This window comes from Chanodichthys erythropterus, chromosome 10 (genome assembly GCF_024489055.1).
Source record: "Chanodichthys erythropterus isolate Z2021 chromosome 10, ASM2448905v1, whole genome shotgun sequence".
Lineage (NCBI taxonomy): Eukaryota > Metazoa > Chordata > Actinopteri > Cypriniformes > Xenocyprididae > Chanodichthys > Chanodichthys erythropterus.
The window spans coordinates 32,622,709-32,641,039 of NC_090230.1; the positions used below are offsets into that span (position 1 = coordinate 32,622,709).

Below are 18,331 nucleotides of genomic sequence, written 5' to 3' on the forward strand. Positions count from 1 at the left end.
TGATACAGTATCTACACAATATCTTTTCAATATTATTTAAACAAAGACTGTGAATAACCTCTCCAGTGATGAAGCCATCATGTCTTTAAAAAAAATATGAGGTTTAAAAAGTACAATATTTTTTTTCAGTCCTCACAGCTCTTCTGAAGATAAGCAACGATATATTGGTTCAGCTGATGGATCTCTGTTCTACAACAATGGGGATAAAAATTAAAAAGCGTTTTTATTTTCATACACAAATTGAATTTTAAATGTAAATGACATTAATATTCCAGGTTATTTAATGAAAATGACGTATCTTGCTCTCCTCGGTCTGTTTGTTCGACTTGATTCTTAGATGAACCGCTTTTTTTTTGATGAATCGGTTGATCTGATTCACGAACCAGACTGATCTCAAACTCGATTGATTATCGGAATTAAATTATCAGAGAATAATGACTTAATGTGTCTATCACATTTACTGTTTCAATTTTCGTCGGCGAAAAACCACGCGATCGGGAATTTCGCGTGAAGGCAAAAGTTTTCCTCATGCAAATTTCGCACGTTTTTCACGGATTCGACACAGATGTATGCGGAACTTTTGGTAAACATTTCCCTGAAAGTCGTTTTAAACACAAGTAAATTATTTTTTGGCTGTTATTAGTAGGCTTACGTCGCAAGTTAAAGGATTAGTTCACTCAAAAATGAAAATTCTGTCATTTATTACTTGAGTCATTCTACGAAACGGGTGCCATTTCCACTTTGCATTTTTCAAAATTTTCATTATGAACAAACAATTTTTTAAACAAACCTACAAATTGAAAGATATGTTAATCCTCCAAAAAATATATTTTCCCACCTCAGGCACAAAATCTTTATTAATATTATCCTTTTTATTCAGGCAAGGAAGCCATTCTTGTACAACCCCGTCACGGACAATATGTAGGCCATTGGAGTAGTAAAACAAGAAATGGATTTTTAAAATGTAATGTTTTCCTAATAGAAAAAAAAATCCCTTTTTTGGAAACCATCAATAGAAAGTCGGTAATTTAATATATTTTTTTTATTTTTAGATTTTTAATCTTAAAACATGAATTTGAGCTTTCAATGGCCTCATTGTTTGTACTGAAAAAATGAATTCACTTAAAATAATACAAATAAAGTTACATTTATCTGATCATTCCACACAACAAGAACATCATTCAAAATTAATTTATGTAATATTTAATTTTCTTTCCATAAACTTTTAACAAAATGACCCTGTGACGGGGTGGTAAATGTGACAGGGTGGTATGGACAAAGTGTTTCTCTATATGATCTGCTGGTTTTAACCTTTAAAAACTGGGGGAGGGAGACATTCAAACTGAGTAAAAAGTGTGTGAGTGATACAGTGAGTGAATGAGTGAATTAATAAACCAAACAGTGTTGCCAAGTCTGCATTTTTCCTGCAAAATTGGGCTAGGCTACTTTTACACTGTTGCCATGGGTTGTTTTTCCTGTCCACGGGTTGAAGTGAGCCCAAATAACATGAATAACATATTGAGCCCTTGGAATGCACATTTTACCAAGGGAACCCGGCCAAAAAAAAAAGTTTTACCTCTGAGAATGTGATTTTTATCAGGGGACATTTTGGGATGAAATTTACCACACCGTCACATTAAAAAAAAAAAAAAAAAAAAAAAAAAAAATTTTTAAGATATATCATGTTAAAAAGAACACTTGAATTAATAACTTTAAGCTTTGGAAACATTTTTGTGCCTTATGCATCTGATCAAATGTTGCGGACCCAAATGGCACCCGTTTCGTAGAATGACTCACTTACCCTCATGCCGTTCCACCACCCGTAAGATCCATCCATGTACTAAAAACATATTTAAATCAGTTCATGTGAGTACAGTGGTTCAATATTAATATTATAAAGCAATGAGAATATTTTTGGTGCACCAAAAAAACTAAATAAGGACTTATATAGTGATGGCCGATTTAAAGTTAAAGGTGCCCAAGAATGCTTTTTCACAAGATGTAATATAAGTATAAGGTGTCTCCTGAATGTGTCTGTGAAGTTTCAGCTCAAAATACCCCAATTTTTTTTTTTTATTAATTTTTGTAACTGCCTATTTTGGGGCATCATTAACTAAACACTAATTTTGGCAGCGCCGCCCCTTTAATTCGCCTGCTCCCTGCCACACGAGCTCTCGACTATATTACAGTGCATTTACAAAGTTCACACAGCTAATATAACCCTCAAATGGATCTTTACAAGATGTTCGTTATGCATGCTGCATGCATGCTTCGAATTATGAGAGTAAAGTATTTATTTTGATGTTTACGTTTGATTCTGAATGAATTTGAGGCTATGCTCTGTGGCTAACGGCTAATGCTACACTGTTGGAGAGATTTATAAAGAATTAAGTTGTTTATTCATTATACAGACTGCAAGTGTTTAAAAATGAAAATAGCGATGGCTCTTGTCTCTGTGAATACAGTAAGAAACTATGGTAATTTTAACCACATTTAACAGTACATTAGCAACATGCTAACGAAACATTTAGAAAGACAATTTACAAATATCACTAAAAATATCATGATATCATGAATCATGTCAGTTATTGTTGCTCCATCTGCCATTTTTCGCTGTTGTTCTTGCTTGCTTACCTTGTCTGTGCACAGATCCAGACGTTAATACTGCCTTTCCTGTCTAATGCCTTGAACATGGGCTGGCATATGCAAATATCGGGGTCATGCATATTAATGATCCCGACTGTTACGTAACAGTCAGTGTTATGTTGAGATCCGCGTGTTTTCCGGAAGTCTTTTAAACAAATGAGATTTACATAAGAAGGAGGAAACAATGGAGTTTGAGACTCACTGTATGTCATTTTCATGTACTGAACTCTTGTTATTCAACTATGCCAAGGTAAATTCAAATTTTGATTCTAGGGCACCTTTAAATAACAAATGTCAACATGGTTTATGTAGGATGTCTAGGAATGTATTTATACTACACACCTCAATGCCTAAAGTAGCCTACTTAATCACCTTTAAATAATTGGTTCCTCATTCAATGCATGTTTACAAACAGTTGGAGCTTCTAAAAGATAGAATATGAATCGCCTTAGGGAGACCAGAGGCTGAACTGAAGTGAAAGGACGAGATTTTTCTTAAGCTTGTTTTTGAATGGAAAATGCTTGAAGCTATTTATGGAGTTTAGAAAAACAGAGATGTCAGGGCAGGGCAACCTGTCACTCATATGAAATCGACCAATAGCAAACCATCTAATCAACTCCCGATGGACAAAATCAAGTCCCGACCTACATTTTTCCTTGTATGCAAAGCCATTTCACTTGGATATACACCACAATAGGGAAGAAAAGGCTATTGCAACCTCCGTTTGATGACTTTAAATTGAAAATGACCTGGAATATTGTGTTAAAGTTATAGTTCACCCAAAAATGAAAATTCTGTAATCATTTACTCACCCTCAAGTTGTTCCAAACCTGTATACATTTGACTTTTTTTGAAGATATTGACAGTTGATGAGCCCCGTTGACTTCCATAGTATTTCCTTTCCATACATTGGAAGTCAATGTGGCTGCTTGGTTATAAACAATTTTCAAAATATCTTCCTTTCCTTATGAAACAACTTGAGGGTGAGTAAATGATGACAGAATTTTCATTTTTGGGTGTACTATTCCTTAAATAAAGTTTTAAAAGGGCTCCTTACACGTCTCCTGAAGATTCTGTTCAGCAGCCGGGGTCGACTGTAATCTGGAGGACTATGATTGATGAACCGAGACTCCGTGTTGGTCTGCGGGATTACCGCGGTGCGGTCGAGATCGGGTGTTCTTGTTCCACGTGGCCCAAAAACATTCAGGTCCTTGAAACACTCGGTCTCAATCATCTAAATGAATTTTATTAATGCATATATGAAAAGTTGACCATAAATATACATTGCTCTACTCTAGGTTTCTTCCGTACCTCATTCTGCCAGGGCACAGGCACGCTACCTGTGTTAAACTTGCTGTAGAATTTATCATCGACCTTATCAAGGATCACTCCTTTAACCGTAGAGAACTGATCGATGTCCAGGACGTCTGCACAGTAAACGGCTCTCGGCTGGTGGAGAGAAGAAAATCTGATGAGTAAATAACTCAGATGAACATCACAGGATTGTTTTCAGGTGAGAAACACACTCACGTTGGGAACAAAGGATGGCTGCATCCTTCCTGCCTCAAGTCTTGTAAAGTTGATGTTCTTAAAGAACAAATGACCTTTGATGGCGTCTACTCCTTGCCTGAACTTGCAGCCCAGTCGCTCCTTTGGGTTTTTAGCCAGGAGCTAAAGTGTAAAGCAATTTGAAAAATGTACAGCATTCCTTTCAAATGGAAAATATGACCTAATCAGAGCTGTAGATCAGATCAGATCATATCAATGAAAACAGAAGAGGATTGCACTTATTCAGCAGAGCATAAAATGTGGCCTCACGCTTTTGCAGATGGATGAGGTTTCCTCGTCAAACTTCTCGTCGTATTGCTCGATCATCTCCAGAACCCGTCTGTCTACCTCCTGTTTAGTTAGCTGTTCCTTGTGTTTGCGGAACGGAGGGCTTCCGGCCGTCATCTCGTAGATTAGACACCCGAGTCCCCACCAGTCTACACTAAAACTGTAGTATGTGTTTGTGATGACTTCTGGTGCTGGAGATGGGAAAAAATATCATAAGAAAAGTCTTTTTGCATTGTGACATTAGTTTAATAATAATTAAACACATTTTCCCCTTAACATCACCTTAAAACCAAGCAAACTCATTCTCATAATCTTTTAGTAAATTGTAAAGCATTTAAACATTATCATAGTCATGATAATATACTGTCATTCTGCCTTTATGCTGAATATATAATTATATACATACAGTACAAGTCAAAAGTTTGGAAATAATAAGATTTTTGAAACAAGTCTCAAGACTGCATTTATTTGATCAAAAATACAGTAAAACAGTAATATTGTGTAGTTTTATTAAAAAAATTTCTATTTGAATATATGTTAAAATATAATTTATTTGTGTGATCAAAGCTGAATTACTCCAGTCTTCAGTGTCACATGATCCTTCAGAAATCATTCTAATATGCTCAAGAAACATAATGATTATTATCAATGTTGAAAACATTTTTTTTTAGGATTCTTTGATGAATGGAAAGTTCAAAAGAACAGCATTTAACTGAAATAGAAAGCTTTTGTAACATAACACACTACCGTTCAAATGTTTGGGGTCAGTAAGATTTTTATTTTTTTTTTAAAAAAGAAATTCAAGAAATTAATCATTTTATTCAGCAAGGATGCATTAAATTGATTATAAGTGACAGTAAATACATTTATAATGTTACAAAATATTCCATATTTCAAATAAAGGCTGTTCTTTTGAACTTTCTGTTAACCAAAGAATGAAAAAATATATCACGGTTTCCATAAAAATCTGAATCAGCACAACTGTTTCCAAACATTGATACTAATCAGATATGTTTCCAGATATGTTTCATATTTGAATGATTTCTGAAGGATCATGTGACACTGAAGACTGGAGTAATGATGCTGAAAATTCAGCTTTGATCACAGGAATAAATTACATCTTACAATATATTCATGTAGAAAACAGTTATTTTAAATTGTAATATTATTTTACAATATTACTGTTTTCTACTGTGTTTGTGAGCAAATAAATAAGTGCATAACAAGAGACTTCATTAAAGGGGTCATGAACTGCGTTGTTTTTGTTTTATAATGTTTCCTGTGGTGCACTTATAATGTTAGTATGTTTTTTACATCAAAAATGGTCATAATTTAGAAATATAAGGCATTTTTCCTACCCTGATTTTAGCCTCTGATTTGAACGCTCTGTTTGAAGGGGCGTGTCTGCTGAGAGACTTCAGTGTAAACACCTACTGCTGTGATTGGATGACATCTTTGCATATGAAATAGCTGATTACTCTCTCGAACATTTTTAGCGCGTTTGTTAACTATTACAGCTCTCAAGTTTAATTAATCTTGAAAAGTGTTGATTATAACATTACATTTAGATCTGTGGCATTCGTGGCATGAAAGGTTGCAGTGATGAACATTGTAGCCAATCACAGACATGTTGTTGATGAGAGATCTTGTCATTGCAACTCAATTTCTACATACTAATGAACTAACAGTGCACATATGATGGAACTAAGAGATTTGTTGAATAAAATAAAAAGCCTGATAAACTCAGGCTGTTTGATTGACAGCTCCAGCGTTCTTTGATTGCTTTCTATATATAATTTAATTACATACAGATTATTTTTATCCTACTAAGAGAAACAAGGTGAAGTTGAGCGTTTAGTCACTGGGTTGATTTACTGACACACAGACAAAGATCATCTGACTGTACATGAATCATTAATATCAGATCAGGCATTAGAATGAACTCAGTTACTGACATGTTGTTGCATTACTGTCGAGTCCATATCGTAAAAGTCTGTTTGCATCGAAATGCGTTTGATTTACCAAAGAATCCACAGTGAAATGTACCGAATACAAATAAATAAAGCTCAACTGAGACATTCACATTGTTGAAAATAAATAATTATATTCCTAGCTTGAAAGGTAACGTTATTTTAGATCGCTCTTCGATCCAGTGGGCGGGGCTAACGCTGCAATGATGAAGTAGGCGTTGACTTCTTCTGCGGAGGCGGAGTTTCACCTATAGATAGGCACGAGTCATTCGCTGGATCTGGTGTCAATAAAAGCTTTTATTGGACTAACAAGGTTTCAGTTCTTAAACTTACAGGATATTCTTATAATACCTCTTATATATCAAAAGCTCAAGGAAAAGATGATTTTTTCAATTCATGACCCCTTTAAAACACTTACTGACCACAAACTGCTGTTATGTTAAATATCTATGAAGATGATTTTCATACCCATGTAACCCACAGTTCCCACTCTGCCCTTTACGAGTCTTTCTTCTGGCAAGATTATGGCCAGTCCCAAATCAGAGATCCGAATGTGACCTGTCAGATACAAGGGACATCATTTAACAGGAAAAAGGAAAGTTTTCAGTTTTTAAAACTCTCTTGGCTGAGAACTATTTTCCTCATCCAGGCTTCCTCTCTGAATACCTGGGAGGAAGACTTCCTGAAAGAGTTCCTTATACAAAGCATCTTGGAATCCTACATACAGTGGCCTCAAAATGTATTTAGATATTCACTTTCACTAAAACATTTGACAAAGATCCTGCAGAATTCAAGTGCAAATACACACGTTTAATCTTATGCAATAGCATTCTCACTTTTCTAGAGTCCAAAAACGTTTTGAGGTCACTACATTTAAAAGTAGGATCATAAACACAACAGGTTAATGATTCAGTGTTCACTGCAGCCCACTTTGACATGCCCTGAGGTGCATTAATTTCCTTGTTTGTGGTAACGAAAGCGATTTTGTAGAATTGTTTCCTGATTATGAGATTTGATTATGCCAAAAATAGAAAGTTAGAGACATTTGAGATCCTGAAGAGAATGTTACAAAGCTTGTACTGGCAGTTATAACGTCTTTTGTTTAATGAGGAAGTGCACATACCATTATCATCCAATAGAATGTTTTCTGGCTTTAAATCCCTGATAGAAATGAAACAAAACCCACATAATTATGAGACAAGCTAGATCTGTTTGATTAGTTTACTGGAAAGTATGTTATAATCTGTAACTGCATCTTGCCCGTTAAAAGTCAAACAATACTGTAGCTCTCAGTTTTATGGCCTACCTATAAACAATGGATTTTTCATGAAGATGGTCCAGGCCACACAGGATCTCAGCAGCATAAAACTGTACTCTGTCTTTGTTGAGCCCCACCGTGCCCATGTTATAGATGTGAAACCTCAGGTCTCCTCCGTTCAACAGCGTCAGCACCAGGCAAAGAGCCTCTTTTGTCTCGTAAGCATATGCTAAACTCACCTGACACATTCAAATAAACACAGACAGATAATTTACACAAAACAAGCCATGTTTCATTACAAAATCAAATAGAGAAAAAGAAATTATATTTTGCTTAAAGAAATAGATTTTTACTACCTCAAATACATAATACAAATATATATATTGCATTTTATTGTATACTCTAAAACATGCTGGATTAAAAACAACCCAAGTTGGGTTGAAAATGGACAAACCCAGCGGTTGGGTTAAATGTTTGCCCAATGTGCTGGGCAGTTTCATTTAACCCAACTATTGTTTAAATATTACTATATGTCTGGCTTAAAATGAACCCAAAATAGGTTGTAAATTAAAAATCAGACACATAATTACTAGAGGCAACAATAATAATCAAAAGGTGAACATTTATTAATAAGCAATTTAATAAAAGTGTATTGTTTAATTATTATTCGTTATTAATGTTAATTTATTAAACAAATTAATAAATGTTAATTTCCAACCTACTTTTTTAACAAGCGATACAGTAATTTTTAAACAAATCGCCGGGTTAAAAACAACCCAGTCGACGGGTTAAAAACAACCCAGTCGCCGGGTTAAAACAACCCAGTCGCCGGGTTAAAACAACCCATTCGCTGGGTTAAAACAATCCATTCGCTGGGTTAAAACAACCCAATCATTGGGTTAAAACAACCCAATTTGTTGGGTTAAAATAACTCAATCACTGAGATAAAACAACCCATTCGCTGGGATAAAAACAACCCAATCGCTAGGTTAAAACAACCCATTCGCTGAGTTAAAACAACCCATTCGCTGAGTTAAAACAACCCAATCGCTGGGTTAAAACAACCCAATCGCTGGGTTAAAACAACCCATTCGCTGGGATAAAACAACCCATTCGCTGGGTTAAAACAATCCATTCGCTGGGTTAAAACAATCCATTCGATGGGATAAAACAACCCAATCGCTGGGTTAAAACAGCCCAATCGCTGGGTTAAAACAACCCAATTTGTTGGGTTAAAACAACCCAATTTGTTGGGTTAAAACAACCCAATCGCTGGGATAAAACAACCCAATCGCTGGGTTAAAACATCCCATTTGCTGGGTTTGTCCATTTTTAACTCAACTTAGGTTGTTTTTAACTCAGCATTTTTTAGAGTGTACAATAAATAGTACCATGATGTGACCAGTTTTGTGAGATTCACCCAAACTTGACTGGTTTTGTGAGTTTCAGCCAAGCAGAAATAGTAATTTAAGCGTTACATTTCATTTAAGCAAAACATTTCCGCCAAACACTTGCTGATAATAATCATAATTCTCACCACAAATCTGCTGTTGACCTGTTCTAGAATCTCTTTCTCGTTGAGGGCCATGGCTTCCCCCCTGTGCTTCTTAACACGTTTCTTCTCCAGTTTCTTACATGCATACATTTTCCCTGATGCTCGGGCCTGACACGCACATACCTATAATGACAGGATTCATGTTACCTTCCCATGCTTTCCTCTTTAATTCTAATATAAGCTTCTGTACTTCAAGCAAAAGTAGTCCTGTTGAGTAGAACATCTTTTAAACTTGATAACTGGGAATCTTTATAGATTTTATATCGTGGTCTTACCTCTCCAAACCCACCCTTTCCCAAAATACGGTATTCTCGAAATGTGTTTCGGGTGATTGGACGTCTGCGGGAATGAATAGATGTCACATTCAAACATATTCTGAAGAAAACATCATTGCTTTAAAATGATCCAAAAATCACACATCTGGCCCACACTAACCTCTCAACCATCTTCCACTGCAGGAATCGGTCAAAGTACATGCTTGTCTGATACTCTTCAAACGGAGCTCCGCTCAGATACTCATGAAGTGCCCTACAAGACCCAATAAATGACACATCAGTGCTCATAGTCATAGACACACATGTACAAAGACTCATTGATTATGGAACTGACTTTTGGCAATTGCTGAAGACATCTTCAGAAGCTTTGAGCTCCAGGTGACTTCTGCACTCCTCAAGGTCACGGTGTAAAATCTCCCGCATCCTAGAAGACTGAACACATGCACGAGCATGAAAACACTTTCCCTGCTAACAGAGAACGTTCTCAGAATGTTCTGGCAAGGTTCTCTCAACGTTATGAACAAACGTTCTTCCATTAACATTAATAGAATGTTCTTTCAATGTTATCTGGTCTTTAATAATGTTCTCAAAATGTTAGCACAAAAACATCATTTACACATCATTCATGGAGCATTTTTTCATGTTTAAAACCAGGGCTTGACATTAACTTTTTTGCTCACCAGCCACTGTGGTTAGTGGTTTTCCACTGGCCACAATTTTGACATCGATAACATGGGGGAAAACTGCCATATAGATATTTTTAATATTAACTCATAATTTGGCAGCAGGTATATTAGGATGCTGTCACTTTAAGACCTGATGCACAGATCCATTATACTGTTACACATGCGTTTTCTTTCTCAACTGTTTACTTTCACGTTAAAACATAACTGACTGTGTTTACGTGAAAACTCTGCATTTTGTGTGTATTTTACTGTTAAAACGCAAAGCGAAAAAGATCTGAATTTAGTTCTGAGAGGTGGCTTTATGTGCGCGCACTTTGGGTGTGAACATGGGACTGAGTAAAATTGTGTACATCCCACACTGAAATTCAATCCCTGTAACACCAACAATATTCATCAGGAGCAAATGAAACAAGTTAGTGAGAGGAGGAGGGTTTGTGTGTCAACTCGCTGTCTGAGAGATGAGAGATAGAGAGAGAAAACGCAACTGGTATCGTGTACAGTACAGTCCAAAAGTTTGGAACCACAAGATTTTTTATGTTTTTAAAAGAAGTTTGGTCTGCTCACCAAGGCTACATTTATTTAATTAAAAATACAGTAAAAACAGTAATATTGTGAAATATTATTACAATTTAAAATAACTGTGTACTATTTAAATATATTTGACAAAGTAATTTATTCCTGTGATCAAAGCTGAATTTTCAGCATCATTACTCCAGTCTTCAGTGTCACATGATCCTTCAGAAATCATTCTAATATGCTGATCTGCTGCTCAAGAAACATTTATGATTATTTTCAATGTTGAAAACAGTTGTGTACTTTTTTTTCAGGATTCCTTGATGAATAGAAAGTTCAAAAGAACAGCATTTATCTGAAATACAAAGCTTCTGTAGCATTATACACTACCGTTCAAAAGTTTGGGGTCAGTAAGAATTTTTATTTTTATTTTTTTGAAAAGAAATGAAAGAAATGAATACTTTTATTCAGCAAGGATGCATTAAATCAATCAAAAGTGGCAGTAAAGACATTTATAATGTTACAAAAGATTAGATTTCACATAAACACTGTTCTTTTGAACTTTCTATTCATCAAATAATCCGGAAAAAAAATATTGTACACAAATATTTTGTACAATTGTACACATTAAATGTTTCTTGAGCAGCAAATCAGCATATTAGAATGATTTCTGAAGGATCATGTGACACTGAAGACTGGAGTAATGATGCTGAAAATTCAGCTTTGATCACAGAAATAAATTACTTTGTGAAATATATTCAAATAGAAAACAGTTATTTTAAATTGTAATAATATTTCACAATATTACTGTTTTTACTGTATTTTTAATTAAATAAATGTAGCCTTGGTGAGCAGACGAAACTTCTTTTAAAAACATTAAAAATCTTAGTGGTTCCAAACTTTTGGACTGTACTGTATCTATTCTGTGGAAAATGAGTATTGGAAGCTTTTCAAGTATTTCAGTATCGAAAAATGTATATTTTTGACAACAATACATTGCACTTAGTCGATTGTTTCAGATGCCTTTTCAAAAGGCTACAATTGAAAATATGAAAAATGTATATATAGTATATTAAGTTGTGATTTTCATGCATATTGGAAGTGTAGTGGAAGGAATAAAAGCGTGTATAAAGACCTGTGAGGTGAGATATTTTGTGACGAGTTGCTTGCCAAAGTTCTTTCTCTTGCCATCCGGTGTGACCTCATATTCCACCTGAAAGAGCACAATCAGAGTATTCATTCACTAACATAAGCCAATTGCATTAGCCTGACAAATACACTTTAATAATGTTTTTTCAAAGTCTTCGAGTCTTTCTACTTCAAAATTTCATGTTTAATTCAATGTGTTACTTGCCATGTCTTTGTGAAATTTGAGTGAAAATTAAAGTAAATTTATTTCAGTGCAGTATCTTCATATTTATATACTGAAAAAATTGTATAGTATTTACTTTGAAACAATTTGCCCTCATAATAAATTTCACAAACAATTACAAAGGAATGGCAGGAAACATTGAAATAAACATGACATTCTGAAGTAGAAAAACTAAAATTGTATTTTCTTCCGATAATCCTTATTTACAACTATGAAAAATAATTTTTATTAGACCCAAACTTTTTTTTTTTTTTGTCAGCCAAACAAACATTTACTTGAAATCTCCCTGAGATTTTAACTTAATATCAATAATCTAACAACCCTTTTGCATGTTTACAGTTCTCTGATGTTTTGTTATGGTCATATGACATACAAGTAAACAGATAAAATACCTACTAATCTTTTTTATTATCTTTTTTATATCACAATATAATTTTTGGCCATAGGGCTGCATGACTTGGCCAAAAAAATTATATTGTGATTATTTTGACATGCATTGGGACTGAACTGCGATATGACATTTAACTTCATATGATAATAATAATAATACCTTTATTTTATATAGCGCCTTTAAAAGTGGCTTTCTCAAAGCGCTTTACAAAAAAACATAACAGAGAAAACAACACATTTAAATACAAAAAAAAAAAAAATGCACATCACAGAAATAGAAACAAAATAAAATAATTAATCAAGTAAAAGTCTTGCTATACTGCTAAGACATCCAGTCTTTGATTTGGTAAGATATATCGCTATTTCAGTTTTATTTTGATTAATTGTGCAGCCCCGTTTTTTTTCTTTTAATGTTACATTCGATTTAATTAATTATTAGCTTTTCATCAACTCACAAACCCCGGTTTGGGAAACCCTGTATTAGACACAAGATAATACCGTTTCATCCAAGAAGTCAATGCAGCGCTGCAAATCATTTCTAGTTGCACAGAAAAGGCGGAACAGTTGATTTCCGATGGGCTGTTTCACACACAGACTGTAATAGTCTCGCACTAGAAAACAGAATGGGACACAATTTATTGAAAATAATAAAGTGCATTCCTGTGATTAGAGGCAAATATCTCATTGCAGCTTAAAAACGACAAACAGGAAATATCTTTTGTACTCATTTGTAATATTGACATCTTTGCTGTGTATAAAGTCCACTGCAAAGTAATAAAAACATTTATAAAAGCAATTCCCAATCTTTCATCCTTCTCACCAATGCTTCTCTCCAGCTCTGTGCACTCGTTTATGTGCGGGAAACGCAGAAACTCCTTCCATTTTCGACTCCTTCCTTTGCTACCATTACCTACTGCACAATGGAGGAGAACAGGAAAAGTGTTACAGACTAATATGAGAATCTTCAAAGAACTTTTGATTATGGTGCTTTAAAGAACCCATAAATTAACCATAAAATTCAGAAATGCATGGTTGTTCATAAGGTCCCTAGTGGGGAAAAAAATATACTAAAATGTATTTGGAATACATTTATTGTGTACTAAGCATATGTTTACATATTATGTATTTAATAAAAATCCCCTGCAATTGTACTTTTGGTATACTAAACTGGTATACTTAGAGTCCGCTAAATTGAAACAACTAATTTTGTACTTAATGCACTTTAATTAGTGCTGAGGTCCAACTAAACATGTACTTAAGTATATTTGATTGTGTTAAAGTGGAACTATTGCATGTATACTTTAGGTAGTCTTTAAATATCTTGCATTTAAAGGCTGATATTATCATAAAATCCTTATTAATAGTCTTATTAAAACACAAAGAAATACTCCAAATAAAGTTTAATTATAATTTTACATCAGTAAGTCTTAAGTGATATGTCAATAAATATGTTATTGGCATATGTAAATAAAGAAATCAAAAAATGCTGTTGATTGCTATTGAGGCAACCCATCAGAGATGATCTATTATGCCCCTTTTATAAGAATGTAATATAAGTCTCTGATCCCTCCAGAATGTGTCTGTGAAGTTTCAGCTCAAAATTCCCCACAGACCATTTATTATAGCTTGTTAAATTTGCCCTTATTTGGGTGTGAGCAAAAACACGCCATGTTTTTTTTGTGTGTGTGTCCCTTTAAATGCAAATGAGCTGCTGCTCCCGCTCCCTTTCCAGAAGAGGGTGGAGCTTTAACAGCTCAACAACAACAAAGCTGGAGAATCTCACGCAGACGAAACACTGATGGAGAGACTCAGGAAGAAGTTACAACTTTTAGAATGAAACTGGACGTTTATGAATGGTTAGTGGATAAATTTATGTGAATTTGTGAAGGCATGACAGCAACACTTTACTACAACAACTCTTCCTCTTCTCTAAAGCAGCCCAATATGGCCTCACCCCCTTTGTTGTGTGTTATCAGGGGCGGGTTTCTTTAAATTTTACAGTTAGTGATGTCACTAACCCAGGAAGAAGCTTGTTGTAGTCCCTACCAGCCGTTTGTTGTAGTCCTTAAAAAGCGATTTCTGTACAAGAAAATATCTCCCTTTGCACTGAACTTTGAGCGTCGTAAATTTGCAGATGTTGTTTATGCTCAAACAGCAACATTACACACTAACTAAAGTTAAAAAAGTTAAATCCCAATCAACCACCCCTTTAAGTCTAACAGCGATACCAGAAGGACTATAAGGATTTATGTTTATTATTCTATCAAGTACTTCAGAAGGTTATGTTGAGAAAAAGTTAGACATGCAAAGGAGGTACTTGGAAGTATAGTCACTGTATGTGCATGTTTCTGTGGAAACAGATGCTTTATTAATCACGTTTGTGTGTTTGTAGTGTGTTTGAATGACAATTTGTTGACAGTAAAACTTTAGAGAATTCATGGCATCCTCTACTACATGAGTCTGATCTAAAAATAGCAGTGGGAGCAAAGCTATAAGACATCAGATATGAGACGCCACACCTTTACCGAGACTTTCAGAAAACAAAAACACAACATGCAAAAGTATAGCTTCATAATGCGAGGAAGCATTATTGGATGAATTATACCAGTTCATGTGGGTAGTTAGATCTAAAAACACTTGAAGCTGACAATACATGACAGGTTTTGTTTATTTAAAAAAACGGCTACTAAAGCTATTTTTAGACCTCAGATTTGTTGAAAGGCAGGTACTGCTGACAGGCTGTTAACCGCAGCAAAAGAAGTCAAACCTGTTTGTGATGCAAGGCCCGTATGACGTCAAAGGCATTGTGTGTCTGGTTTTGTTTGAGGTCAGAGTATTTCAGGTTAGAGGTGCAGGACGCATGAAAATATGTTGAATGTGCTGTTTCTTTTTGCTCACGGCCACTGAAGAACAGGGAACTAAACTCAAAATTAAAACGACTTTTGACTTTTTTCGAGGTATTACAGTCATTAAGCATAAAATGTACGTAAGTTGACACAGGCTTTTTTAAAACACACATCAAGAATTTAGGTTCAAATTCACATGTTTAAATGGAAAAAGGTCCTCTGTGTGAGTTTTTTATTACTATTTTGTCTTCACAAGTCATTATTATATGAAATACATTTTTAAAAGTACACTGAAAAAGAACACTTTTCTTTTGTCAAATCAACTTAGATAAGTAATGTGGTTCAGATAACATCATATTTTCAGTTTCTGTTGATTAAATCAATCGCCTTCATTGTATTAAATCAAATTTTTAATTTGAGGCAACCAGGTAACTTACTTTTTTATGTTAAACCAACAATTCTTTTTTTACAGTGTACTTAAATTGCTCAGTCTCTCTTAAAAGCATTATAATATAATCAGCAAAATACTGTTAAAAAGGTTTACAGGATATGTCAGCTAACCGAAAGCATTTCAACTACCCATAAAAATGTTTGTTTTGGTCTGAAGCTTGAATCAGTTTCATTAGTTTTGTACTTTTCACATTAACCAAGGTCAAAGAAACAAGACAAAACAAATCACAATCCTTTCCTTCAATTGTTAAAATGTTTTATCACAGCTCATATGTTATGACAACAGTATTTTATAATGATTTAATGTTTTTGTTGATCTATATTAAAAACAGGCAAATAAATATTCTTACCTTCTCGTGCTTTTATGAGTGCACAGTTTGCAGCCATTGATTCAATCTCCATTTCTGCAATATCCGCTGATGAAAGTCAACCAAGTTGGGAATTCTTGCAATACTGATTTTCCTCCTTATTTCCTATTGTGCACTGAATTATTGCATATTTGAGGAGGTAATTCTGCTCTCAGTTGAGATAACATGCATCTCCTGTGTGTGATTTAATGATGTGCATGCTGTCAGAGTGAAGCCTTCTCTGACAAATGAGAACTCAACTTTCTTGTTTATGTGTTGCCTAATCTTGTTTCACCTGTACAGGTGACCTGACAGGTGAAGCCTCAGATGTGTTGTCGGCAGAAAGTGACGTTTTATGCTTTCAGGGATTTAGTTTAACCCTTAATGGGTCCTTGGGGTCAATCTGACCCCCCTGACAGTTTCCTTTGTTTTTAAAGTGTTCCCTTCATCTCAGGGGCATGAGAAAATGTGACTTTTCCTAAAAAATATAAACATGCACAACAAATCTGGGCTTGATTTGGTTGTTCTAACAACAAAACTCAGATTGACCCCACATTGAAAATGAATGGGAAAATTAAATATATATATATATATATATATATATATATATATATATATATATATATATATATATATATATATATATATATATATATATATATATATTTTTTTTTTTTTTTTTAATTTGTCAAAAAAATATATAAATCAGTATAAATCAGAAAATTTCTACATTTCCATAAAGGTCTGGTCCTAGACTATAAACACAAAGTGGAAAAAACTTTCTATCTCATACACACACACATGCACACACACAAACACACACATGTGTGACTGCAACAGAGGGCATTTTTATAGAAATTGGCAAATAAAATCAACAAAACTGGCATAAATCTGAAAATTTCAACATTTAAAAACAGGTCTGGTCCTTGACCATAAACACAAGTGGAATGAACTTTCTATCTCATACACACACACATGCACACACACATGTGTGACTGCAACAGAGAGCATTTTTATAGAAATTAAAATCAAATAAAATCAACAAAATTGGCATAAATCTGAAAAATGTCCATACATAAATGCAGGACTAATACTAGAGCACAAAGGCAACATGAAACAAGCATGTTCACAAAATATATCATAAAGTTGTGAGAAGTTGAAGCATCAAGAAAAATGAAATGAGTCCCTATTGACCTCTATTGGATAAATATAATTCCTAAAGTTTTTCCACAAACCTGTAGATGGTAGTATTCTATCCCTAACACATAGAGCAATGTCCAAATACAATTTAGATTTAATTAAGTTCATGATTAAAGTGATTTTTTCATTAAAAATCAGTTTTTCATTACCCAATTTATGGCAAGGTTAAGTAATTGTGCAGTAAATGGGTAAAAAAACTACAAAATATACACAAAAACAGCATAAAAGCATAGCTGAGAAGTAAATAAAAAAATAATAAAAAAAAAAAAAAAAATATATATATATATATATATATATATATATATATATATATATATATATATATATATATATATATATATATATATATATATATATAAAATGTATATTTCCTTATGCCATCGCTCTGTGAAAGTTCACTCACTCAGAGGAGACCTAATTTAAATTACCATTAAAAGATTTAGAAAATCCATGTAGGCTATGATAAATAAAATCCACTGTATGTTGTGCCATATATATATAAAAATGTATATGGATATAAAAATGTGACTTATGTGCAGCATAAATTGAAACTGTGTAATTTATATTACATTCACAATATTTTAAAAAGATGTAAATCTCTCACACTAGTTTGTCTTCAACCATGTGACATGATGCATAAGCTTAGAAATCTTATTTAACATGCAACTAGCGCCACCATCTGCTCTATTAATATGAAACAGATGTATGATGTGAATTATAAAGATTATAAACCTATATCCATTAAAATAAATAGATATACCCCTAAATATCTGCTTCCAAATCGACTAAATCTATCTTTCATTGAAGTAAAATAATTTCGGCCACTTCTTGAAGATGTTTCTGGGCATTTGAAATAATCTAAGAATGTCAGTTCATCCGAAATAATTTTTAAAAATACATTTAACACAACTTATAAGTATTTTAATTCATCCTAATGAATGCTCAGGTAATAAAACTCATTAAAATACTGTATTTCGACGTCAATCA

At 33.9% G+C, this 18,331-nt stretch overlaps 1 protein-coding gene across 1 annotated transcript; it reads right to left on the bottom strand.

Annotated features, from left to right (window-relative positions):
- Positions 1-74: 74 nt before the first annotated feature.
- On the bottom strand, positions 75-16,260 carry grk5 (G protein-coupled receptor kinase 5). The gene is made up of 16 exons (XM_067398969.1): positions 16,148-16,260; positions 13,322-13,414; positions 13,000-13,112; positions 11,875-11,952; positions 9,875-9,972; positions 9,701-9,793; positions 9,541-9,604; positions 9,248-9,388; positions 7,759-7,949; positions 7,576-7,613; positions 6,921-7,010; positions 4,465-4,673; positions 4,177-4,317; positions 3,958-4,095; positions 3,704-3,880; positions 75-189 (listed from the first exon to the last, which is right to left on the bottom strand). The coding sequence occupies exons 1-16, from the start codon at positions 16,197-16,199 to the stop codon at positions 133-135; spliced, it is 1,773 nt and encodes a 590-aa protein (XP_067255070.1). The 5' UTR covers positions 16,200-16,260; the 3' UTR covers positions 75-132.
- Between the last annotated feature and the right edge of the window lie 2,071 nt (positions 16,261-18,331).

What these genes read in the sequence shown, in the direction of transcription:
- grk5 (XM_067398969.1), bottom strand. Translation starts at nt 16,199, where the DNA reads ATGGAGATTGAATCAATGGCTGCAAACTGTGCACTCATAAAAGCACGA. An exon ending in AGAGCTGGAGAGAAGCATTG is followed by an intron (nt 13,113 to 13,321) that starts GTGAGAAGGATG and finishes TCTGTTTTCTAG; the next exon opens with TGCGAGACTATTACAGTCTG. An exon ending in GTCTTCAGCAATTGCCAAAA is followed by an intron (nt 9,794 to 9,874) that starts GTCAGTTCCATA and finishes TGGGTCTTGTAG; the next exon opens with GGCACTTCATGAGTATCTGA.